Raw genomic sequence first — 26,287 nt, 5'->3', positions numbered from 1 at the left:
CATTGGCATCCTCTTTCTGATGACATGTTCCTTTGTCAGCATTTTATCACAAGTTATCTTACTTCTGCTTCCACCATTAGTGAGTTTGTAGCATTGAATTTGCATGTACCTGCTCATTCTTTTATGGTTGCAAATGTTGAAAACAATGGTGTTATGAATTTTTTTTAAAAAGCAAAAGAATCTAATTCTAACTTTAAAAAAACACTTCAAGTCACTATTCTACACAGTTGTAAGTTCCTGTGCTCTTGAAGTACTAGAGGTTGCAAACCGACAACTGGATTTGAGAATTCAAGCTTCATATTGAAACAGTAGATGGAAGGCAGATCTTAAATAGGACTTGAGGCTTTGTTTGGTGAAACCCTTGCTTCATCAAAATTAACATTTTACTATCATTGATGAGTTATGAATTATTTAATAAACCTAGCTAAGGATAGCCAGTGTGCAGACTCCAAGAAGAAGGCTTTATGAACTATATTCAGAGACAGGAATAGGGAGGACAGAGAAGCCAGATACTATGGAAGTGCCGTCACCACAGAAATAAAGAAAAATTATCCTAATAGTCCAACTTTACAAGGAACACCTTTACCTTACTATAGAAGCCATCACATTTGTTGCACTTGATTTCAAGTTTTAACTTGTTTCAACGTGAACATGGAGTTTATGAGCATTGTCATAGATGTAAAGTGTGGAAACAGATTCTTTGATCCAACTCCATGCTGACCAGATATTCCGACCAGAAATTAATTTGGTCCTATTGCCAGCATTTGGCCCATATCCCTTTAAACCTTCCTATTCATATGCCCATCCAGATGCCTTTTAAATGTAATTGTGCGAGCCTCCAACATCTCTGGCAGCTTATTCCATACACCCACCACCCTCTCCATGAACACGTTGCCCCTTAGGTCCCTTTTAAATCTCTTCCCCCTCACCATAAACTTATGTCTTCTAGTTTTGGATGCCCCTACCCTGGGGAAAAGACCTTGTCTATTTACCCTATCCATGCCTCATACTTTTATAAACTTCTATACAGTCGCCCAGGCCTCCACTCCAGGGAAACTAGCCTCAATATGTTCTCCCCCTATGGCTCCAACTCTAATTATATCAAAATCTTTCAAGTTTCACAGCATCTTTCATATGGCAGGGAGACCAGAATTGAACACAGTATTCCAAGAATGTAGGACCCAAAGGTATACCATGCAGATTTTTTGCTACTTTCTTCTTGCAGTTTTTTGTTTTAACTGCTCTTGTTTTGCTTTTGAAATCTAATCTCGCTTAATACATAAGGAACTTTTAGTAACAGCTTGGACAGACCTAGCTTTTAAACTGTTCAAACAAAAGCTTCACTGCTGGTTTGCTTTAACTTGAATCATTACAAATTAAAAGGGGTATAAACAAGCTGTGTTAATTCAGTTCTCCGACTATGTAGTAGATGTACTTGGTGATTGTGACTCTAGATCTCAGTATACTATTCCTCTCCAGTGGGCGGCACGGTGGCACAGTGGTTAGCACTGCTGCCTCACAGCGCCTGTAGACCCGGGTTCAATTCCCGACTCAGGCGACTGACTGTGTGGAGTTTGCACGTTCTCCCCGTGTCTGCGTGGGTTTCCTCCGGGTGCTCCGGTTTCCTCCCACAGTCCAAAGATGTGCAGGTCAGGTGAATTGGCTAAGCTAAATTGCCCGTAGTGTTAGGTAAGGGGTAAATGTAGGGGTATGGGTGGATTGCGCTTCGGCGGGTCGCTGTGGACTTGTTGGGCCAAAGGGCCTGTTTCCACACTGTAAGTCTAATCTAATCTAATCCATATATAGGATATGTTAGTATTTAACAAAATAAAGTCAAAGTATTATACAATAGTAGCAAAGTATGACCTCACAATAGGGACTGTTGGCTTTTATATTTCTTCTGTCCTTTTAACTTCTTTGTCTAACAGTGCCTGTGCTTTATTTCTCGCATTGTCATGTGTCTTTTCAGTAATTTGAATTGCATGTACCTCCTGCAACACATTCGAATGACAAATGAAGCCTACTCTTTAAAACATTACCTAGTTATTATGTTTTTGATCAATGCGTACAATTATACTTCCAGTACTGCAACTTTGGTCCTGTTTTCCTTCAAGTCCTCTCTAAGCCATGTACACAGTTGACATTCTGTCATTTGACTGCAAGGTGTTCCATGGGCATTTAAAGGATTTAAGTTGTGTGAAGTTTTGAAGAATCTTTATGGCCAGCTGTTAATGAATCATGTGGCTTCAACATAATAAATTTATGCTTTGGTGAAGCTAGGTAGCCATGAATTAAATTATTTCAGCTTCAGTATCAAAATTTGGCATCAGGACAGCTAGAATTAATTTAATATCTAATCACAGTCTCAATTCATGGAATCTAATTTATGGGTCATTAGATCACATGGGAATTAATTGAATTAAGTCACGCTGACTTCAGGGGGAAGAGTGGAGCTGGCTAGAATTTAGTTGGTTAAGGAAATATGAAACCAGGCTTTCTGGGAAGCAGGACAACAAAAAAAATCCTTTCTGGAGCCTGGATGAGACATGCACCTAGAAATGTATTAACATCTGTTTCAATTAATTAGGGGGTGAAACTTCCTTTTGATTCCCTTCCATAACTACTGGTAAGTGAGGTAGATGTGCTTGTCTGTTTCTGTGGTTAGATTTCCTGGAGCAGATTGCCAAGCTGCTACCCAGAGGCTGTGATTGAAGGGCACAGCTCCACATCAAGCATGGCTGACTAGGAGGCTCTCCAGATCCCTTCCTATCTATCAGTGTTTGAAGAATTATGGTATCTTCCATGGCCATCACATCTGGCTGAGATCTACATTGGACAATATTGATTTCCTCAAATGATAGCTTTCTGTTCAGTTTTCAAGTTTAACTTATCTAATTTTATTCATAGAGATTTGATATGGTTGCTAGAGAGAAACTCCTACTTCTGTAGGTGATTACTTCTGGTGGAGAAATCCAAGACATAATGCTAGATGAGATTAAAACTATTTCATTTTGGATTGAAACCAAAGAACTATGCCATGTGAGAATCAGTGGAAATCTGAAGTATCCATCCCAAAAGTCTGCAGTTTTAAGTTTTTTTTTAAGACTGAGATTAATTTATGTTTGTAACTCTAAAACAATATGGAGCAAGTTTGGTTAAAGAGACCCTGCTACTGCGTGCTGATGGAGATAGTGAATAACATAGAACGTAGAACATAGAAAAAATACAGCGCAGTACCTGCCATTTGGCCCTCGATGTTGCGCCGATCCAAGCCCACCTAACCTACACAAGCCCACTATCCTCCATATGCCTATCCAATGCCCGTTTAAATGCCCATAAAGAGGGAGAGTCCACCACTGCTACTGGCCGGGTATTCCATGAACTCACGACTCGCTGAGTAAAGAGAGTGTTTGTTTGTAAAAGTAAATGTTTGTGGATGTGGTGCCACTCGAGCAGGCTGCATTGTTCGGGATGGTGTCCAGCTTGACACTTAGTTACACTCACTCATCCAGGTAAGTGGGGAGTATTTTATCCTGACTTGCGGACAGGGCTTTGGGGATTTGAGTTGAATTGAGTTACTTGTTGCAGGACTTTTGACCTCTGACCTGCCCTTATATCTACACTACTTATATGGCTAGTCCAATTCAGTTTCTGATTAAAATTCTGTGGGCCCTCACTAATAGTGAGGGTTTTGGCGATAGTGGTGACATTGAATGTTAATGGGTGATGGTTAGATTCTCTCGTTATTTTTTCATTGTTGACGCCACAAGTACTTGTCAGTCCAGACCCAGAACAGCCAGAGAATTCCTAGAAGCATGGCATTCATCCCCAAACTCCATCAACAGACACATCGACCTGGACCCCACATACAAATCACTGCAGCTGAAACTGACACCCGGAAGCGGCAAGAACAAACCACTATAAATACCGGAAGAAACATTAAAGCAGCGCTTCACACGAGGCTCCAACAGCACTGATGATGTTCCCTAGCCAGGGAACGAAACGTTTGCAGCAAAAACTTCCAGCTCGGCGAGCAGAACCACAACAACGGATACCCGAGCTACAAATCTTCAATCAGATTTTATTGGCTGTATTTATGCACTGCTTCAGTATCTGAGGAGTTGTGAACAGTGGTGAACATTGCACAGTCATCAAATATTCCTGTTTCTGACCTTATGGTGAGGAAAGATATTCATAGATTCATACATGCAGAAAAGGCCCTTTGGCCCATCAATTGTGCAGTGACAAAACTACCACTAAAAGTGCACTATTCCCAATTTCCTGCACTTGTCCCATATCCTTGAATGTTATAGTCCAACATGTTTATTTGGAAGCACGAGCTTTTAAAATGCTGTTTCATCAGGTGGTTGCAGAGGCTTCAAAAACTAGTGCTTCCAAATAAACCTATAAGCTGGTATTGTGAGATTAGGTTGTCCACCTCAGTCCAACACCTGCTCCTCCAAATCATGATATTTGAAGCACTCATCCAAATGTTTTTAGAAGTTAAGGTTTCCAGCCTCTACTATTTTCCCAGGCAGTGCATACCAGATTCCTACCACCTACTGAATGAAGAGGTTTTTCAAATCTCCTGTGATTCTCCTACCCCTCTCCCTAAAACTATGGCCTCTCATGATGGACCTCTCAACTAAGAAGAACAGCTGCTCTTTATGTACCCTTCCGTAGTGAGGATACCAGTACTGCATGCACACAGTACTCCAGTTGAGACCTAACCCTGTGCAACTCCATCATTGCCTCCTTGTTCTTATACTATACCATGAATTATGAAACCAAGTGTCTCATATACTGCCTTAGCCACCCTATTTGCAGGATCTGTGAATAATTACCCCAAGATCTGTCTGTTCCTCTAAGCTACCCAATGTCGTGCCATTCATTTAAATACTCCCTCATCATGTTTCTTCCAAAGTGCATCATCTCGCACTAATCAGAGTTAAATATCATCTGCCGCTGGTCTTCCCACCTGACTAACCCATCTATATCTTCCTGTAACCTAAAACATCTCCTTCACTATTAACCGCTCTACAAATCTTGGGGTCAATGACAAATTTGCGCAATGCATCCCTATTTTTGTATAATAATTCATGTAGCAAACGGTAAGGGTTCAGTACTGATCTTTATGCTATGCTGCTGGATTCAGGCCTCCAGTCACTCAAACAGCCTTCTACAACTACCCTTTGTGTCCTATTAATAAGCCAGTTTCTGATCCACTTCGCCAAGTTTCCTTCAATTCCATGTGCTTTAACCCTCGATTAGTTCTGGATGTAAGTTTGCGGGCTAAGCTGGAAAGTGTGTTTTCAGACATTTCCTCACCATATTAGGTAACATAATCAGTGAGCCTCCAGTGAAGCGCTGGTGTTATGTTCTGCTTTCTATTTGTGTTTTTGTTTCCTTGGGTTAGTGATGTCACATTCTGCAGTGATGTCATTTCCAGTTCATTTTCAGAGGGTGGTAGATGGGATCCAAATCTGTTTGTTGATGGAGTTCTGATTGGAATGCCATGCTTCTAGGAATCCTTGTGCATGTCTGTTTGGCTGTCCTAGGATGGATGTGTTATCCCAAAGTGGTGTCCTTCCTAATCTGGTATGTGAGGATACTAGCAATATTAGGTCATGCCTTTTTTGTTGCTAGTAGTTGATCATATATCCTGGTGGCTAGTTTTCTGCCTTCTCAAAACTCGCTTCTCAATCTGTTTCCCATGGGACCTTGTTAAACACTTTGCTAAAATTCATATAAACTGAACTTCCCTCAGCCATACACTTGATCACATATTCAAAAAATTCTAACAGATCTGTTAGGCATGACCTTCTCGGACATGCTGAATGTCCCTAATTAACCTGTGCCTTCCCAAGTGGATATTAATTTGCTCCTTCAGAATTTTCTCCAATAGTTTTCTTACTGCTGAAATGAAACTTAAGTCTATAACTTCCTCGTTCATCTCTGCCACCCCTCTTTAAAAAGTGGAACTATTAGCCACCTTTCAGTCCTCTGGAACTTGCTCTATGGCCAGAGAGGAATCAAACATTTGTCAGAGCCCCTGCAATTTCCTGCCTCATCTGCCACAGCAATCTGGGATGCAGTTCATCCAGGCCAGTTTTGAAGCCTGATGAGTCTACATTACATCATTACCTATGTCAGTGTGCAAGTTCCTCATGTTCCTTTTCCTGAATTCTGTACACATGTTCTCCTTTTCCAGTGTAATGACCGAAGATAAGTATTCATTCAATACCCTTCAATATCTTGTGGCTTCACACACAGGTTTACCCCATTGGTCTCTAATGGGTCCTATTCTTTCTCTGGTTATCCTCTTCCCTTTATCTTGGGATTGTCCCTTTAATCCTGTTCGCAAGTCCTTCAGCATGCTATCTTTTTGCTGCTCCTAATTGCCTTCTGAAGTTCACTCCTGTATTTCCTGTATTCCTCTAAGGCTGTAGGTGAATTAATCCCTGTGGATTAAAAGCTCTCCTCTTTTTATCCAATCCCGAATTGTCCTAGACATCCAGGGTGCCCTGAGTTTATTACTTCTAATTTCCTTCTCAAGGATATATGTTGGATCCACAGTTTCTTTTTGAATGCCTTGTATTTCTCTGCTGTAGACTTACCCACCAAGAGCTGTTCCCAGCTGCCCTCTTAACATTCCTGAACTCTACCCACAAAGCCTTGTTTGAGGACACTCCTCAAGGTATCATCTCTACTCACTGCAGTAATTGACCCTTTGATTAGCCATGCTATACCACCACCCTTTTTGCACCCTCCTCTGTCTCCCCTAAAGATTATATACCCTGGAATGTTGAGTTGGCAATCTAGCCCTTCCCTCAACCACGTTTCTGTGATAGCAACAACATCATACTTCTATGTACTAATCCACACTATTAACTCATCAGTCTTGCCTATTACACTCCTAGCATTAAAGTAATTGAAGTTAATGAAGCAGCCAAATATGGTTGAGCCCAGCACACTATCTTAAGGAACTCCTGAGCAGCGATTGTGGAGTTAAGATGGTTGAACTGCAATCATAGCTATCATCCCTTTTCTGCTAGTTGTGTCTCAACCAATGGAGAGTTTTCACCTGATTCCCATTGATTGTAATCTTATTAGGGCTCCTTGACACCACAGTGCTAAATATGGCTTTGATATCAAGGGCAGTCAGTCTCGCCACCTCTATAATTCAATATTCGCGTCCATGTTTGAGACCTAAGGCTGTAATGAGAGCAGGAGCTGAGTGGTCCTGGTCAAGTAAAATATAACAGTAAGCAAGCCGTGCTTGAATAGCCCTGTTAACAATTCCCTTCCACTTTACTGATTAGACTGGGGCAGTAAAAAGTTCAATTTATCCTGCTTTGTGTTCAGAGCATACCTGGACAATTTTTAACCTTTTCATGTAGATGTCAGTGTTATAACTGGACTTGTACAACTAGGCTAGGCAAGTTACAAATCTTTACTATTGTTGTCTGGAATGTTGTCAGGTCCAAACCCATGTCAGTATCCAGTACTTTCAAAAAAACGAAAGAACTACGGATGCTGGAAATCGGAAGCAAAACAGAAATTACTGGGAAAACCCTGGATATGGCAGCACCTGTGGACAGAAATGAGTTAAGCTTTCTGGTCCAGTGACGACAACTCTTCAGAATCCATCATTCTTTGACTTGGCTGAGAATCTTACCCTGAGCCAAGTAGACAGTACAATTAAAAACACCAGGGAGATCCAAGATGGCGGCGACTCAGCAAGTCTGAGTTTACAGTGCTCTTCCCAAAACCTGGGTAAAGTGAGTTACTCACCCCCACCACACTTACCAAACCACCCAAAAAAATTTTCTAACCTTAATTAGCTGCTTACTATTATATTTAAGCAGTTTAATATTAATTGGATAATGAGTAAACCAAAGGGATCCCGCAGCTCTCAGAAAACAAAGACCCCTCCCCCACCCTCCTCTCCTCCTCCGGCTGCAGCTGATGTAAAAACAGGCCTTGAAGAGATGATTGCCAGGCTGGAAACGACACTCGTCAATTTCATCGCAGAATCCAGACAGAGATGGAACTCATTCGAAGAAAAGTTACAAAAGCACAGCCAGGCTCTCAAGGAATTACAGGGCCGAGTGAAGGGGGCGGAGCTAAAGGCCACGACCTCCGAGGCTGCAGCACAAACAGCTGCAGAACAGGTGCGAGCTCTGGAGCAGAGAGTCAGGGCCTTTGAAATTTTGCATCGATGACCTGGATAATAGAAATCGGAGAAAGAATATCCGTCTTCTGGGCCTCCCTGAACAAGAAGGGAAAGGACAGTTAGTAGTATTTCTGGAGCGATGGCTACCCCAGCTTTTAAACCTGGGGGCTGAAACTGATCGGGTAAGGGTGGAGTGGGCCTACCGGGTCGCAGTACGCGGATCTGGCCCAAACCAGCGCCCACGCCCGGTCCTGTTCCGGCTGCAGAGTTATAGGGAGAGGCAGATACTCCTGGATGCCTCCAGAAATCTTGGAAAGGTTCCTAAAGCTATGATCCATGAAGGATCCAAGATTGTTATTTCAGGACTTCTCCCCGGCTTTGGCACGAAGGAGGAAGGCGTTTGATGAGGTGAAGAAATGTCTAAGGAACTTAAATATTCAATACACCTTACGCTACCCAGCGACGTTATGCTTTAACCACGAAGGATCCGAGTATAATTTTAGATCACCAGAAGAGGCTAAGGAACTTTTAGACTCGTTTAAATAAATCGTAAGAGACAATTTATGTTGGCTTGCCTCTTCCACACTCCGTGGGGAGAAATGGATACTTTACTCTACTTTACTTTTGCTTCTGGGAGCAGGGTTGTCTTCCCTTGCTATTTTATGTTATTATACTTAACTGTAATTTGTTGGAGTTGTAATTTTATAGTTGTGTGTTTGTACGTGGCATTGATGCTATCAGATATACTCAGGTATGGGTGGGGAGGGGTGGGGGTGGGGCGCTCACTGTTAACTCTAGCTCGGTATTATATCTAAATCCTATTAAGGAGCGCCCGGGTCAAGGGTGGGACACTGTTTGGGAGAGGATATGGTGGACCTTTAGAAAGGAAGTAAGGCCCCCTGAGAACAAGGGGGAGGATCTCCATTCAAACATGTTTTATTTTTTTTTGTTCTTATTGTTTGGAAATAGTTTCCTTTTTATTATACTGTTATGAGTGTATTGGAGAACATTTTCTCTTGTTTGAAGGATGTAAGTGACTCAACTATACACTCTGGATAATTGTGGATTAGATTAGTAGTTAACTGAGTTTCATTGTTTTTCTTTCTTCTTTAGTATCATTCCTTTGAATTTTGATGATATATTTAAGATCTATTTTTATATTAATGTTTGTGCTTGAAAGTTCTGTTTATTTTTGTAAATCTGTCAAAATATTAAATTTCTAATAAAAATATCTTTTAAAAAAAAAACAAACACCAAGAGCTGAGGATACTGTAAGGGCATTTCTGACGAAGGGCTGGTGCCCAAAACTTTGATTCTCCTGTTTCTTGGAGGCTGCCTGACTGGCTGTTCTTTTCCAGCACCACATTCTTGACTGTGGATACTGGAAATGAAACAAAAACAGAAATTGCTGGAAAAGCTCCAGCAGGTCTGGCAGCATCTGTGGAGAGAAATCAAAATTAACGTTTCAGGTCCAGTGACCTTTCGTCAAACCTAGATAATTTGCCAAGTAGATTAATGGCAACTTAAAATGCAGGAAAATAGAAAGCTTTGTCGTTTCTGGTTCAAGGTATTTGGCACAGTGATACAAATTCTTTTGCAGTTATATCCCACCATACACCTCGTAAGATTAATGTTTAAAAAGGTTTGTGCTTGGAGAAATCTGTCTTCTGCAATTTGAAGGGTATGATGCCAATGAAGTTACTGTTTGCAAAATATCAATGATAACAACATTTATTTGACCATTCCAAACAAAGGTCAAAGTTCAGTTGAAGTTTCTGAACTTCAGTAGTTAGGATATCTTCCTCTTGTGCAATGGTTGCATACTTCTGACCCAAGACTTCTAACATCTAGTCGGAGCCCAGTTTGCTATCCAGATTCGAAACTAAGTGGAAATTATTAGCTCTGCAATTTTTCATTCACTCTGGTTTTGTTCAAGTTGGATTATTTGTCAGAAAATATGTTGAGCAGAGTCTAAGTTAAGGTGTGTTCTTATTTATTGCCTTCTATTTTAAAAACCCATTACTAAAACAGATGCAAATATATAATAGTCATTATATAAAACAGATTATGCAATTATCCTCTCCTGCAGATCTTCAACTTCAATTAGACCATAACACAAACAAGAACAGAAGAACATTGTTTCCTGAAACCAGTTCCACCATTCAGCAGAATCAAGGCTGATTGTCAACCTCCAGTCCACTTTCCCACTATGCACCCGTGATTCTCTTAAAAATCTGTTTATCTCCATCTTGCATATACTCTATGCTTAAGCGTCTATAGTCCTTTAGCATATGAATTCCAAAACTTCACAATGCTCCTTAGTAAATTTATCATGTTTCTAAATGGCTGACACTCTTACCCTGATAGATACCACGAGTCTTAGATCCTGAAAGATTTGAAATGTCATCTCAGCATTAACTTGACATGCTCAGAATCTTGTGTTTCAATGAGATCGTCGTCCATTTCCTATCATCCTCTAGAATTGTAAGACCACACAACTCTAGTTGTTCTTATTTGAGGAGTTATTCCAGTGAATTTTCATTGCACCCCCTCCTAGAATTGACATCCTTAGTTATGTACAGAGCCCAAAACTGCATGCTTTCTCTTTAGGTAGCATACAACCAAACCTTTCAGAATATTTTGTGAAGTTTTGGTCTCCATGTCAGAGTAAAGATTTTATGGCTTTTGAGGGAGGCTAAGAAGGTTTACCAAACTAATTTCTGGGATAGCAGGACTGGGATATGAAGAGAGTGGATTGGTTTGGGTGATATTCACTGGTGTTTAGAACAATGAGTTATCCTGAAAGAAGCCCATAAAATTTTAATAGGACTAGATATGGTAAAGGCAGGAGAGATGTTCCAGATGACAGGAATCCAGAAGCATGGATCACAGTCTAAGAATAGCCCAAACTTCACTCAGCAAGTGGTAACCCTGTAGAATTCTCTGCAAATTGTTTTGAGACCAACAAAATGAACGTTTCCAAGAAGTTAGATATAGGTCCTGGGACTAAAGGGATCATGAAAGCAGGAATGGGGATTCCATTGGAAGGTCAGCCACAGAACAGAATCTCTGCAGTGTGGAAACAGCCCATTTGGCCCATCGAGTCCACAACAACACTCCTGAGAGCATCTCTCCCAGACCACTATCCTAACCTATATCTGTAATCCTAATCCACCAAAGCCTGAACATGCCTGGATCTGATGGGCACCAGACCTACACATTTTTGGACTGAGAGGAAGCCAGAGCAGCCAGAGGAAATCTACACTGACACTGGGTGACTGCAAACTCCACACAGTTATCCATTGCTGGAATTGCTCCTGGTGCTGTGAGATAGCAGTGCTAACCACTGAGTAATCATGCCATCATGTTGAATGGTTGAGCAAGCTCAAAGGACTGAATGGCCTACCATTTATATCTCTTTTTTTCAATGTTTAAGGATACCAGCATTCCTCTGAACACCTAGACATCATAGTTTCTCTTTAGTCTAGATAATCTATTATTCTGTTCTTCTGACTAAACTGGATTGAAAGAAACCCATGAAGCAGATAACAACTTGCTAAATGTCATTGTTTTGCAAATGTGTTGCATAAAAAATTACAGCAGAATAAACAGCTCAAAAACGGGGTCTGAATTGTGATTTTTGTCTTAGTCCATTTATAGTTACTAAAGAAATCTGTTATGACACACCTCTGGAGCAGGTGCAATTTTAACTCTGGGTTTCCTAGCCCAGAGGTAGGGACCCGAAAGGAGCTCTCCTGATCTGGTTGTACTCTGCCCTCAGACCTTTTGCTTGATGTCTACCACAACTCGACATTCCATGTGCCACACTATCGTCCCATTTTACCCCCCTCAGTCAAAGCAAAATGCTCAGAGACAATATAGTTTTATCTCCTTCATCTTTACTCCGGGCCCTGGAGGGACAGAAAACAATTGCCCATGTGCACAGGAGCATGAGTCAGTCTTCTCTGAGACAGCAGTTTCTCAATTAACTATATAGTCCATTTACAGGGAGGAGCTTCCAGATAAGGCAACATACATATAAATTGTGAGACTGACAATCAGCCAGTGTCAATAATAAAGATTAAGCCATCTGATGTTGCACAATGAATAACTGACTTCACATAATGAATATTTTTCATGTTGTTAAACTGACCTCACATGCTGAATTCGTCCAATATTGTTAAATGGCTCTACATAATGAATGCTTTTCCACCTTGTTAACCTATTATCCTTGCCTGCAGCATCCCATTGTTACCTGTAAGTTCTTATCTGATCTGAGTCATGTTCAGCTGAACCTTTTGTTTCACAACTCAGAACTTAACTCTTTCCCTGTCTGCTTATACCCTATACACATTCTCAATACAGATGTAAATGACTAATATAAATATTTTTGAATATTTTAGGAAAATTCACATTGTTTAATGTGAATAAAGTGTGTCTTTTGTTGGCCTGGCTATTTGCATAAGGGCAACAAAAAGTGATCAGTTGTAATATTTTAGCTAAACATCTTGATGGCTAAAACAGGTCACTGTGTGAAAATTGGCTTCTCCATTTCCCTTCACTAATTCCTGATTTAGTTATCTGTATAGTGTTTTGGGATGTTTTGACAGCATGAGAGATGCAGTATTGCTGCAAATTACTTATTTCCTACATGTTCCCTGTTTCAATGAATGTATTATTTGTGCACGCACAGACATAGACCATTTAACCCAGTAAAAACAATGACTGCAGATGCTGGAAACCAGATTCTGGATTAGTTGTGCTGGAAGAGCACAGCAGTTCAGGCAGCATCCAAGGAGCAGATGAAGGGCTTTTGCCCGAAACGTTGATTTCGCTGCTCCTTGGATGCTGCCTGCAGCACCCTATTGTTGGATGCTTCCTCAACTGCTGTGCTCTTCCAGCACCACTAATCCAAGACCATTTAACCCCTCAAGCTACCTCTGACATTAAATAAGTCTAAGTCTATGTACCTGGCACAGCTCCATACCCCTTAGAATTAAATTTTATAGGTTTGTTAAAATTAGCAATTGATCCATATTAATTGCTTTTTGGGAGAAAAGAGCCAAAAATCTAGCATCCATTTTACGTACAGATTTCTCCTAATGTCACTGCTGACCAATGTGCTAGATCAGTTTTTAATTTGTTTCCTAGTTCAATATGTCTAACAATCGAACAATTTAACTCCCTAACGTAGTAACTCCCTTAATACCTCCAAGGCTTTGATGGAAGCCTTTTAACTGTCTAAATTCAAGAAAGAACATTTCTAGTTTATACAATGTTCCCTAATATAACACTTGGAAGTATTGTTCTGTTAAGCTTGTGCTGCTCTTCCTCTAAGGTGCACATATTCTTTGTAAGATCTGGCACTTTAACTTGAGTATCCAAATTGTTTTCCAACCAGGGTTTTCATTAGCTGAAGTATTACTTTTGTCCAATGGATAACCTTGTGTTTGCTCACATTTGAAATACATTTGTCATATTTTTGCCCAATTACTTGATTTGCTTTATTTGCAATGTTATTTCATTTATATGGCTTAGTGCTGCCTATCTTTGTGCTAACAACAAATTTGAATTATGTCAGTTTCTGTCCCAATAACACTCTATTAATATAGTGAATTGTTCATGTCTGACACTGTGTTCCTCTGAGAGCACCACTCTTTCATTGTCAATTAACGTATCTATCCGTGATCTTTACCCACTACTCACATTCAGCCAATTTTCTAACCATGTAAGTAATTTAATTCAATTCTATAGATTCCAACTTTAGCTTGTGTATTATTTTAAAGCTTGATAGCTTTCACATTTTCTTAAGGTATTTGAGCTCAAAAAGCACCTCATTTAAAACCTATGTGTGCCTGCAATTGTCATTTAACAGCTTTAGGTGTCTTTCTTGCTACAATAATTATTGCTCGGCTTTACTTATCTGCTTCTGTTATGCCAGAGTAGATGAGCAACGATAACATGGATTCAAAAGTCTCTAAGGTGCTTCATGTCAGTGCAATCAGAAAACTGAACCGAAGGAAGAGTTATTCTTAGCATTGACCACGTTTAATCAGAGGTTAATTTTAGAGTCTTCAAGGGAGACTAGGGAAATGAAGTGTAAGGAGGGATTTCCAAAGTTTGATTTTTCAGATGGCTCACTCTGATACCAGGGTGGTGTGAAGGGATTTTAGGAACACAGTTGGTCAGTTAGGGAGGTAGTTGAAGGACTGGTAAAGGTGGTGAAGGGGGTGGTGCAAGTCCATGAAAGAAATTGAATGCTAGTTTAAATTGTTAATTTGAGATGTCTGTCAATCACATATCAGTGTAAATTAATTGATGGATGACTGTCCCTCATATACAATTTTAAATGAACTAAATGTTTGTAGATTTGAAAGTGGTCAGCGGGGCATTGGAATTCTTAATTGAAAGATGTAAAGGTATAGATGATTTAGTAGTAGATAGTATGATTGTTGGAACTGGGTGATGGTTTAAGTTATGAAGAGGGGGGGATGTGGTTTGGGTGCTCAGTTCTGGTTCACAGTTAAGTTTTCACATTTTTGTTTAACTGTAGATGTTGCCTGTGGAGAACAATTGATGGAATTGGCAAAGTATAGGTTATGCAAGAGCCAAAGACACTGGTTTTGCTCCTCCAAGTCTTGGAGGAAATGACAACTTAATATGGACTGAATGTTAGGCAATTTGATGCAATGAAGGGATCAGGAAATTATGGATAGGTTTGATGTCATTTAACTCACCTTATATCTTTTAGATTCTCGCCAAGTGTCACAACTTAGATAATAGACGAATAGTCAAGAATAGATCCTTGGGAGATGAAAGACGTGACTGGGCAAAGAAGCTATTTCTAGAAACACACTGTTCACTGTTAAGTAGGGAAGGGTGAAACCAAGTGATAACTGTCAAAGATTTATTATAGCATAACTCCTCAACATCTTTCCTCTAAGTATCAAAGAGCATGAAGGGCAGTGTGAATAGTCATCGCGTGAATTTTCTGTTTTCTGTTTGGATGATTGCAGTATTGTGATGAGCAGAAATATTATTGCAGAGATTCAGTCAAGGATAAATGGTTTTGGATTTGGAAGCTAACGACAAGTTCAAGACTAGAAAGATTTTCAAGGGTAAAGATCAAATTTTGAGGCTGGTCATGGCAGTTTTGAAAAAAGCAGGTAAAGTAATTGAATGTAAGCTGTGGAACCAGGAGGGAAAAATGGATTGTTTCATTTAAAGTGAGAATGGTGTTGACAGTAGTGACTGGATCTAGTTGGAAAGTAGAATACAAAGGAGCCTCATTTTCTCTGATATGATTGTGGAATGCCAAGGTTAGTGTAGCATTGGAGCAATCAAGATAACTTTTACCAATTGGCCATTGAAAATTAGAAATGACAGCACATCTTATTCTGAAAAGGAGATGCAATGTCAGTGAAATGATATATTTTCAAAGTGCTTGCCAGAGAGTGGTAGCTGTATACACAAGTCTTTATAAATGGTATCACCTGTTGACAAAGCTGATACTTAAAACCAGGATTTGAAATCCGTTTTTAAGTATGAAAACATAGAAGTTATGCTAAACCCTTCTAAATCCCTCGTTAGGCCTAGCTAGGTGGAGTAGTGTGTTCAGTTTTGAGCATGACACTTGAAAGAAGGCAAGACCTTGGAGAAGAATGAATTGGAAGGGTACAAGAAAAGAGCGATAGCAACTTGGTGGAGAGATAGGAAAAGCTAGAACAAAACTGTTAAAGTAGGGATTTGAGTTGTTTAATCTATGTGAAACATTAATATAAATAAGGGCAAACTGATTGAGAGATGAGTTGGTCACTAAATTTATTGCGATTGGGGGAGAAAAGTGCCTTTTTTGAAAACATGGCAATTTGTAATAGTCCTGAATATACTGCTTCAATCAATGGTGGAGACTTTAGTTGTAAATTTGGAGGAAAATTGGATAAGTTTGTAAAGGTAGGGGACAAAAGTGTTTGGGAAGTGTAGGAGTGAGTCTAAATATGTAGTTCTACTGAAGAGCCAGCACAAGTATACAGGGATGAATGGCCTCCTGTGCTTATCATTCTGTGATTCTATTGTAAATGCATTTTGTGCTTTTCCAAGCAGTAGAATTGGTGCTTATTACAATTTTAAATAGGCAAATGCACTTGAAGTTGAAAACATTGATTTTTGTGTTAAACAATACTGGTAGTAATTTATGATACTTATCTTGTTCCTGTGGTAATCTTAAACTTAAGGGCTGATTTTATATTAAAACAGATTTACTGAAAAATTTATTTAGATGGTTGCAAGTTTTAAAAATGAACTTGTTTACAAATACTGTAAGATGCTTGCAGTGAATAAGGTGTTAAGATACAAATAAATTTTGCTTTAATTCCCTCACTCAAATCTTGTTCAGTTCTTTGCTCTGTTGTAAGAACTGAAGTAGCCCATTCAGCTTGTTGAACCTGCCTGACATTTGGTAAAATGATGGCCGCTCGGACATTTCAATGAGCTTTGCCAATCCCATCCCATAACTTTATGACACTAGTAATCAGAAATCAATTGATCGGTTCCTAAAACATACTCAAAACTGCACTTCTGCAGCCTTTCCTTGATAGAGAATTCCATAGGTTCGCAAACCTCTGAGTAAACAAGTTTTCTGCTCATCTAGGACCCAAGTGGCATTCCCCTTTTATTTTTAAGTGTGCATCCTGGTTCTCGACTTCTCAAGAGGCAGTCTTACCTATCTCTCCCTTTTAAGTATTTAGTATGTTTCAATGAAATCACCTCCCATTCTTAGTCTAGAGACCAAGATTGCCCAATCTGTCTCCACAGGACATTCCAGCCACCACATGGAGCAAGTATGGTTAACCTTTGTACTCCCTATGTAGCAGAAACATCTTTCCCGATATGAGACCAAAATTGCGCACAGTACTCCTGATGTAGTATAACCAAATTCTTATAATTGGAGCAAGATTTTAACTTAATGCAAAATAATGTAGACATTGGAAATCCTTCAAACTGAGAATGCTGGAGAAACTCATCAGGTCTGGCAACATCTATGATGAGAGGAACAGAATTATGATTTTGAGTCTGGTATGACTTTGAAGAGAGAATATTTCATTCGCCATTCTTGTAACTTGCTGCACCTGTAGTCTAGCCTTCAGTGAATTGTTTGACAAGAACAGAGGGTCCCTTTTGTACATCAACCTTTTCCACATTTTAGAAATACTTTGCACATCTGCTATTCCTACCAAGGTGGATAATTTCATCTCTTCCCACACTATATTCTATATTGCCCACTTACTGAGCCTTCGCAAGTTCTCTTGAAGCTACCTCAGTGTACATATTCCCACTTGGCTGTGTATCATCCACAAATTTGAAAATATTAGTCCCTAACTCCAAACAAAATATATAGTGAACAACCAGGTTCTGAACCTTGTGGATTCCTACTAGCGCCTCTCTCTTAATGAGAGAATGACCATTATTCATATCCTGCCACAAGTAGGCCAGACCAGATGTGGATATTCAGGACATTAGTAAACCAGATAGGCTTTTTACAGTTGATTATGGTTTCATGGGCACTATTTAGCTTATTATTTCAAATTATCATAGGTTCAAATCCCATAGTCACTATTGTGAAATTTGACTCATTGTTCCCAGAGCATAAGTCTAGGTCTCTGGACAATTACTCCAGTAACAAGCTGAAAATGTGTTGCTGGAAAAGCGCAGCAGGTCAGGCAGCATCCAAAGAGCAGGAGAATTGACGTTTCGGGCATGAGCCCCTAGTCCAATAACAATACCATTATGACACTGCCTCCCAGTTAAAAGGGCTTTAGTGAATTTCTGCAGTGTGTCTTGCAGTTGGTACATACTACTGCTACTGAAAAGAAGAATTTTGCTTCTTGAGTCTGTTAACTTCGACTACAAGGCAATCTTGACACCCCTTTTACCTCTTTGACACTCATTGTTTACTCAAAAGATAAATGCCAATCAATTTCAGTAGTTTGGTGAAATTGCATTTCATTCCAGCAAAAGTGATAAAGTTGCTGCTTTGCACATCAGGAATTCTGGCCTTGGGTGATTGTGTGGAGTTTGAACGTTTTCCCAGTGTTTGTGTGGATTTTTAATGGGTGCTCTGGTTTCCACCCACCATTCTAAGAACATTAGAAATAGAAGTAGGCCATCTAACCCATCAAGCCCGCTCTGCCACTCAATAAGATCATGGCTGATCTTTTTGTGGCCTCAGCTACACTTATCCATCCTCTCACCATGATCCTGAATTCCTTTACTATTCTAAAAATTATCTATCTTAGTTTTAAAAAGATTCAATTAAGCCTCAACTACTTCGCTGAGCATGGAATTCGACAGATTCACAGCCCTCTGGATGAGGAAGTTTCTTCTCAATTTGGTCCTAAATCTGCTGCTCCTAATTTTGAGGCTATGTCCTCTTGTCCTAGTTTCACCTGCCAGTGGAAACATCCTCTCTTCTTAAACATAAAACATTACAGTGCAGTACAGGCCCTTCAGCCCTCGACGGTTTCACAGGTCAGCGCAACAATCTGAAACCCATCTAACGTACACTATTCAATTTTCAGTCATATATCTATCCAATGGCCATTTAAATACCCTTTAAAGTTGGCAGGTCTACTACTGTTGCAGACAGTGTGTTCCATGCCCCTTATACTGAGTAAAGAAACTACCATTGACACCTGTCCTATATCTATCATTCCTCAATTTAATGCTATGCCCCCTCATGTTAGCCACCACTATTGGAGGAAAAAGGCTCTCACTGTTCACTCTGTCTAACCTTCTGATTCTTACATGTCTCAGTTAAGTCATCTCTCAACCTTTTGTCAGCTTCTGTCTTATCTATTCCCTTTATTAATTTTAATATGTTCTATAATATATCCCCCCATTCTTCTGGAATTATATGCATTGTAATTTAATATACTCCATCTCTCCTCATAAGCTAACCCCCTCAAATCTGGAAGCAACCTAGTGAGCGTCCTCTGCACCCACTCTAGTGCCAGTATATCCTTTCTCAAGTAAGAAACCAAAACTGCACGCAATGCTCCAGGTGTGGCCTCACCAGCACCCTTTTACAGCTGCAATATAACCTCCCTGCTTTTATACTCAATCTCTTTAAAAATGAAGGACAAAAATCAATTTGCCACCTTAATTACCTGTTGCACGTGCAGCCCAACCTTCTTTGACTTGTGCACAAGGATACCCAGATTCCTGTGCACAACAGCATGCTACAGTTTTTTTAAACCATTCAAATAATAGTCTTTTTTACTGTTATTCCTACCAAAATAGATTACTTCACGTTTATTAACATTGTATTCCATCTGCCAGACCTTTGCCCACTCACTTAAACTATCTATGTCACTTTGCAAAGTTTCACAGTCCTCTGTGCACTTTGCTCTAACAATCAATGTAGTGTCATCCACAAACTTTGACACCTGGTCCCCATCTCCAAATGGTCTATGTAAGTTGTGAATAATTGCAGTCACAACACTGATCCCTGAGTCACTGATCACCAACCAGGGCAGCACTCATTTACCCCCACTTTGTTTCCTGTTAGTTAACCAATCCTGTATTATGCTAATACATTACCTGTAACACCATGCATCCTTATGCAGGCTGGGTGGATTGGCTGTGCTAAATTGTGCTGTGGTGTGCAAGGTAGGTTGATTAGTACTGGGTTATGGGGATAGAGTGAGGCTGTGGTGGGTTTGGGTGTGATTGTCTCTGGAGAATCATTGCAGGTTTGATGGGTCAAATAGCCTCTATCTGTGCTGTATTTTTATTTTTTTTCATTCATTCTTGGGGTGTGGGTGCTGCTGCCTGGGCCAACATTAATTCTGATCCATTGTTGCTCTTCAGAAGGTGAATTACTAGTCTGTTTGAGATGGATACGCCCACAATGCTATTGGGAGTGTGTTGGTGTTTTGACCCAGCAACAGTGAAAGACTAATATATTTCCAAGTCTGGATGGTGAGTAGCTTACAGTGGAGCTTGTAGTGTTATCTGCTGTCCTTCGCCGCCTCAGTAGCAGTGGTAGTGTGGTTGGAATGTGTTGTCTAAGCAGACTTAGTGAACTTTTGGCAGTGCACCTTTATTGATAGTTCACACAAATGCTGCTAGACCTGCTGAGATTCTCCAGCACTCTGTGTTTTTATATCTGTCTTCACTGCTTTGATTTTTTTTCATTGTTTCATTCTTTTGTTCTTTCACAAATGTGGTGACACTCCCTTTTTATTCCTCCTTCTGTTGATCTGAAAATCCTGATAAATTATCGTTTCTGTTTTATTTTAATGTTTCAGTACGAGCAATGATATTGCACTTCTATATGTTCAACTATGCCCTCAGTTCATCTGATTTACTAGATTACTTGCATTCAGATATGAAATTAATCTCTGAATAGATCATTTTATCTATTTTCTAGACATTTTTCTTTCTGCTTTATATCTTTGCTTACTGATTTACTATTTGTCCAGTGTAATGTTTGCAGTCCTTGCAGGATATTTTGTACATGACATTCATTCTGCTTTTCCTTTGGTACTGGGCCCTTTTAAATTCATCAGGAGCTACTTCAGTGTGGTGGTAGCTTTGTGGGCTTCCATGACACTAGGGGCTGGAGTAGTATGGTCGTCATCTCAGAGATGTCTTTAATGTATGGCAGTGTGGCTAGAGTCTCTGGGCGCTACTACACTTAAATAGCTCCTGATGAACTTAAAGGGCCTTGTACCAACAACCAGCAAAATGGAAATTATAAGGACTGCAACAAACATTACATTAGACAAACGGGCAGGAAGCTAGCCACCAGGATGCCTGAGCACCAACTAGCCACCAAGAGACAGGACCAACTATCACTAGTATCCATACACAGGCAAATAGGGACACCAGTTCGACTGGAACAATACATCCATTCTGGGACAGGCTAAACAAAAACACACACATTCCTAGAAGCCTGACATTCAAATCGGAACTCCATTAACAAACATATTGATTTGGGCCCTATTTACCAACCCCTCAAACAGAACTGAAAGTGATATTACCTGCCACAACAGACAGAGACCCACAAATAACAAGTGGGACAGAACACCAATGATTCATCAGAGGCTTACTGATGTTACCTAGCGAGACATCAGTGAACAAATTACCAGATCAGTGGGCAATCTTACAACCTGATCCATAACTTGAGCTACAAATCTTCTCAAATCCTTGATCCCTTTTGCTGGAAGGGCCATGCCCAGCTCCCTCGTGAATATATCTAATGAACTGGCCCCAGCAGCTTCCTATGAGAGAGAAGTCCACAGGTTCACAACTCTTGAGTGAAGAAGTGCTTTCTCATCTCAGTCCTGAATGTTTTACCCCTTATTCAACTTTGGAAACATTCTTCAAGCATCTAGCCTGTCCAGTCCCTTCAAGATTTTGTTTGTAAGATACCCCCACCCCCTTTTTGTATTTGCTGAAATTTAAAAAAAAACTTCGTCGATCTAGTGTTTCCTCATGTCAGTCCTGCCATTCCAAGAATCTGTCTGTCTGGTCAGCCTTTGGACTCCCTCAATAGCAAGAATATCCTTCCTCTGCCTAGGAGACCATAACTGTACACGATACTCAAGTTGTGGCCTCACCATGGTCCTCTATAACTGTAGCAAAACATCCTTACTCCAATAGCTTTCCTGACTATGCTGAATGTCTTGAAACGGTTAAAGGTGGATAAATCCCGAGGACCTGATCAGGTGTACCCGAGAATTCTGTGGGAAGCTAGAGAAGTGATTGCTGGGCCTCTTGCTGAGATATTTGTATCACTGATAGTCAGGTGCGGTGCTGTAAGACTGGAGGTTGGCAAGCGTGGTGCCACTGTTTTAAGAAGGGCGGTAAAGACAAGCCTCCACCACATCCTCTGGCAGCTAATAGTGAATAGGTAGTATCATTTCTTAACAGTAATTTTAACATAAGATCTTAAGAATTCATGGTTTCGTGTTTGGGGAGCTCTTAATGGTAAAATTGTTAATGTTACTAGATGTAGAACTATCTTATGGGTAATGTTTGATAGCCTTGAGCTCAAGTATTCTGCAGTTAAGTGGGTAGTTTGACAACGCAGAATGACTGACCTGCAACAGCACAGGTTCACATTACCAACTGAGGTAACCATAAAGACGTCATTACCTCAACCTTGCCCATTGCCTAAAGTGTAGTGACCCTCCAGTTAATCATGCCACCAGATCTCTCTCTGAGATATCAACCTGTGGGTTGAAGGTAACTTTCACTTTCACTTCCGAGGAACCAGCCACTAGAGAATTTGAGAAATATATTCAGCAATCGAGTTAATTTCATATTCTTTCTCTTTTAAGAGCTGGGATTTTCATCAAACATAACACACACAAAATATTTGGCAAATCACGTAGCAATGTGTTCAAGTCAATTATTTGTTTTGACAACTATTTTGTTTTTGTTCGGCCAGTAGATATTTAAGACTATATACCATCCTGAGTTTTACATGGAGCTACATCATTGTTCCTTTTGCTGTGTCAAATCCTGTAACTGCCTCCCTAACAGTGCTGCAGGTATACAATGATTGCAATGATTTAAGGAAGTGACCCACCAGTGCCTCGTCAAAGGCATTTGGATTGGGGCAGCAAATGCTGACCTTTTCAATAGCACACCAAACCCATGATTGAGTAGTCAATAAGCTTTTGCATATTTTATCCATGATTGTTTGATGAAAAATATGAAACTTGAGTTTCCAGTAAGCTTTAGTTTTGAATTGGTATTTGCCAATTATCCTCCCTTCGATTGCACTTAATGATTTTTCACATTTTAATGTCATGCCAGCAACTGCCTCCTTCTGAAATTTGATTAAAAATAATTATTGTGTACTGATTAATCTGCATTTACTGAATCTGATCAGCCAGTGTTGTGAAACCTTAATATAAACAGTATTTTACTTGATTCATTACTTTGATATGGAATTGTACCAAAAAGGTCTTCATGGCTTCACCTAATTGCATGCCTCACTGTGAATGACACTTTGTATAAAATTAATATATTTACCAAAATTAAGAAATACATTTTGCAGATTTTTAGATTTTGACCTATCAAAAACAAGCTAGTCTGAACCATTTAGCCCACATGTCAATTGCAGAAAATAGTTAAAGATTTATTTGTTATTGCTATGATCTTATTAACTCTTAAGTCCGGATAGCACCAGTTTCAGGTCAAAAGTAGACACTTTGTTTCTGAACAGCCGACGTGAGATCCTGGGTGACACCAAAGGAGTCCCGGATCCACCTTGTGATGACGCTCCCTGACATACCTCTGAATATTACATACAGGCAGTATATTTTATATCTAGGTCAGGTCTGACTAGTACAAAGTTCTTAAATTCCATGGCTGTTCGATTGCAACTATATTGTTTTAAACAGGTATTTCTTAATCTTACAATGACTAGTGATTACTATCTTCCTGTGACACAGTAACAGACTCATGTGAACATTTCTTCCTGTATTATTCGCAATCTTCTGTTCAAAGGTAAGGAGGTAGATAATAGGATCTGGTATTGGTCTTATTGTTGGTCTTCGCATACCCTTGTTAATAGGTAAGGAAGTAGGTTAATAGGAACAAGAGGCAGTTAATAAGATCTGTAACCAGGGCTGACGGTCTTATTCAGGGAAACAAATATCTTTGCCCAGGGCTGGGAGCAAAATACACACTTGTGGTTCCAGGCGATTTTGACAGTTCGGAAGTAGCCAGGTGCCCGCTGTGATTTCCGGTGTCAGTCTGTCAAAGGACAGGTACACAATCGAACATGTAGTGAATCACTCAAAGGGATCTTTAAACATTACATTCCCAGTACTTCAAAATGATACGATAAGCTAGTATAGTAGATTTTTAAAACTTTTTTAGGTTTCCAAACTTTATCGATGTCAGCTGATGTTATTTATAGTCAAAACTAGTGGCGCTGAAAAAGCGCAGCAGATCAGGCAGCATCCGAAGAGCATGAAGATCGATGTTTTGGGCAGAAGCCCTTTGTCAGGATGTTATAGGACAAGTCAGATCCTGGACTGAAACCTAGCTTGATAAATCTTATTTTGTGTTTCTTTTTAGTTTTAACACATTGGTCTTTCATTGACTTTCATCCAATAAAAGTTTATTTTCAAAAGAAATGAAGATGAAACAGAATGAAAATAGTTTTGTTTAATCATACAAGTTTTCAAAAAAAAAGTACAACTGGGGATGCTGGAAATCTGAAACAAAAAACAAAATTATTGGGGAGACTCAGGTCCAGCAGCATCTGTGGACTGAAAGCAGGGTGAACATTTCTGGTCCAGTGACCCTTCAGAACTAATTGTGACAATGAGTATGTTGACTTTTGTGCTGAAATTGGGTAACAATGAGGAGTAAACAATAGGTAGAAATGATTCCCAAAGCAAAAGAACAGTGGAGCAGAAGAATGGATACTGGTCAACTTGGGCGAATCAATAGAAGCTAATGGGGACTATTAGTAGCTGGCAATGGGATCATTGTTTTAGCAACCCATGTGATGACAAGGCCTGGTGTGTGGGAGTTCGGAGAAGGACATGGAAGAAGGTGCTCAGGCCCTAAAAGTATTGAACTGGATATTGAGTCTTGAAGCTGCAGGGTCCCTAAAAATGAGATACTGTGTTCTGGCTTGCACTGAGCTTTGCTGGAACACCGCAGCATGCCTGAGACAAATGTTGGCCAGGGAGCAAGGTGATATGTTGAAGTGGCATGCATTTTGAAATGCATAGGAAAGTACAAGCCCATTAATGGCAGTCATTGTACTTTTACAAGACTCTCTGAAATAAAATTCCATTCTATTTCACATTAATAAGGCTTAATTTAACTGTTGCTTTAAGGCCTCACCACAAAGAGTCTAACCTCTTCCAAAGCTTTCACATACAAGCCCAAAAGATCAATTCCAGAATCTCCTACTTGAAAGCTTAATGTACTACACTGTTTACTTTGTTAGCTTGTAAACTCTCTTAGTGTGAACAAATTCCCACTGGTCTCCCAAATGCTCTCGCTTTCAGACTGTTACTTTAAAAAAGCATGCCATGGCTCCAGAAACCATTTCATTCCTTAGACCTAAAGAAGACCCGTATGTCACTAGTTCAAAATCCAAATCCAAATAAATGATATGAAGAGATTTATATAAATCTATACCCTGCATCACAAATTGCTTAAATAACATTGGTTCCACTTTGGGGTATGACTACATTCATGAATTCTTTGAATGTGATCAAACCAATTATTATTACAGCCTGATTTAATGGTTAGGGTTTCCTATATTGCCTTTTGGTATCTGCAATTAAATTTCTGCATTAAGATTGACTATATTTGTTCATGACTTGCATATTGCCCAGCATAAACTGGTATGGCTTAAGTGCTTTATGGAAAGTAGCTTGTTAATATCCTTAGTTCCTGATTTTGAATGCAAGTGTAAAACTTTTTAAGGTCGTTATTTTAAACCACTAACTTTAAATTATGGCTGATGCTGCCACTTTGTTCCAAGAATGGAGATAGTGGCGGAAGTATAAATATTTGCTAAATAATACGTGTGGTGCACTTTTGAATGGTAAAAGTGAACTGTAAAAGTTCAACTAACAGATTATCAAAAGGAGGAAAATTAGATTTAAAAACTTGAAGCATGGCAGGTAACATGCATTTTAGTTTGATTTGAAACTTGTAAAAAATAACATCTATTACGATTGATGCTTAATGCTGTATTTATTTTCCAGCCCATTATTTGTGACGTGGAAGATTGGCCGCGATAAACGGTTGCGAGGGTGCATAGGTACATTTTCTGCCATGAACCTACATTCAGGACTCAGGGAGTACACTCTTACCAGGTGAGTTGTTGAGGCTTTATTTTCTTATATTTCAGCACGTGTATTATGTGACTTGTTTGCCAATAATTCTTAAGTTCACACATTGGTATGTTTGTTTAAAATATGATCATTAAATGGATAACTAGTTCAATAGCTGAAAGTGCTGCTGGAAAAATGCAGCAGGCCAGGCAGCATCCAAGGAGCAGCAGAATTGACGTTTCGGAATCATTCCTGAAGAAGGGCTCATGCCCGAAACGTCAATTCTTCT

The 26,287-nt window shown here is 39.7% G+C and overlaps 1 protein-coding gene across 3 annotated transcripts in view; it reads left to right on the top strand.

Annotated features, from left to right (window-relative positions):
- The window catches only part of LOC132820397 (nuclear protein AMMECR1-like), a 121,348-nt gene that overhangs the window by 32,100 nt on the left and 62,961 nt on the right, over positions 1-26,287 (top strand). For all 3 annotated transcript variants that reach the window (XM_060832484.1, XM_060832486.1, XM_060832485.1), the window contains exon 2: positions 25,930-26,040. In XM_060832484.1, coding sequence (XP_060688467.1) covers positions 25,930-26,040 — 111 coding nt within the window. The remainder of the gene's footprint in view (positions 1-25,929; positions 26,041-26,287) is intronic.

This window comes from Hemiscyllium ocellatum, chromosome 11 (assembly GCF_020745735.1).
Source record: "Hemiscyllium ocellatum isolate sHemOce1 chromosome 11, sHemOce1.pat.X.cur, whole genome shotgun sequence".
Taxonomy (NCBI): domain Eukaryota; kingdom Metazoa; phylum Chordata; class Chondrichthyes; order Orectolobiformes; family Hemiscylliidae; genus Hemiscyllium; species Hemiscyllium ocellatum.
This window is presented reverse-complemented; position numbering and strand designations above follow the sequence as displayed.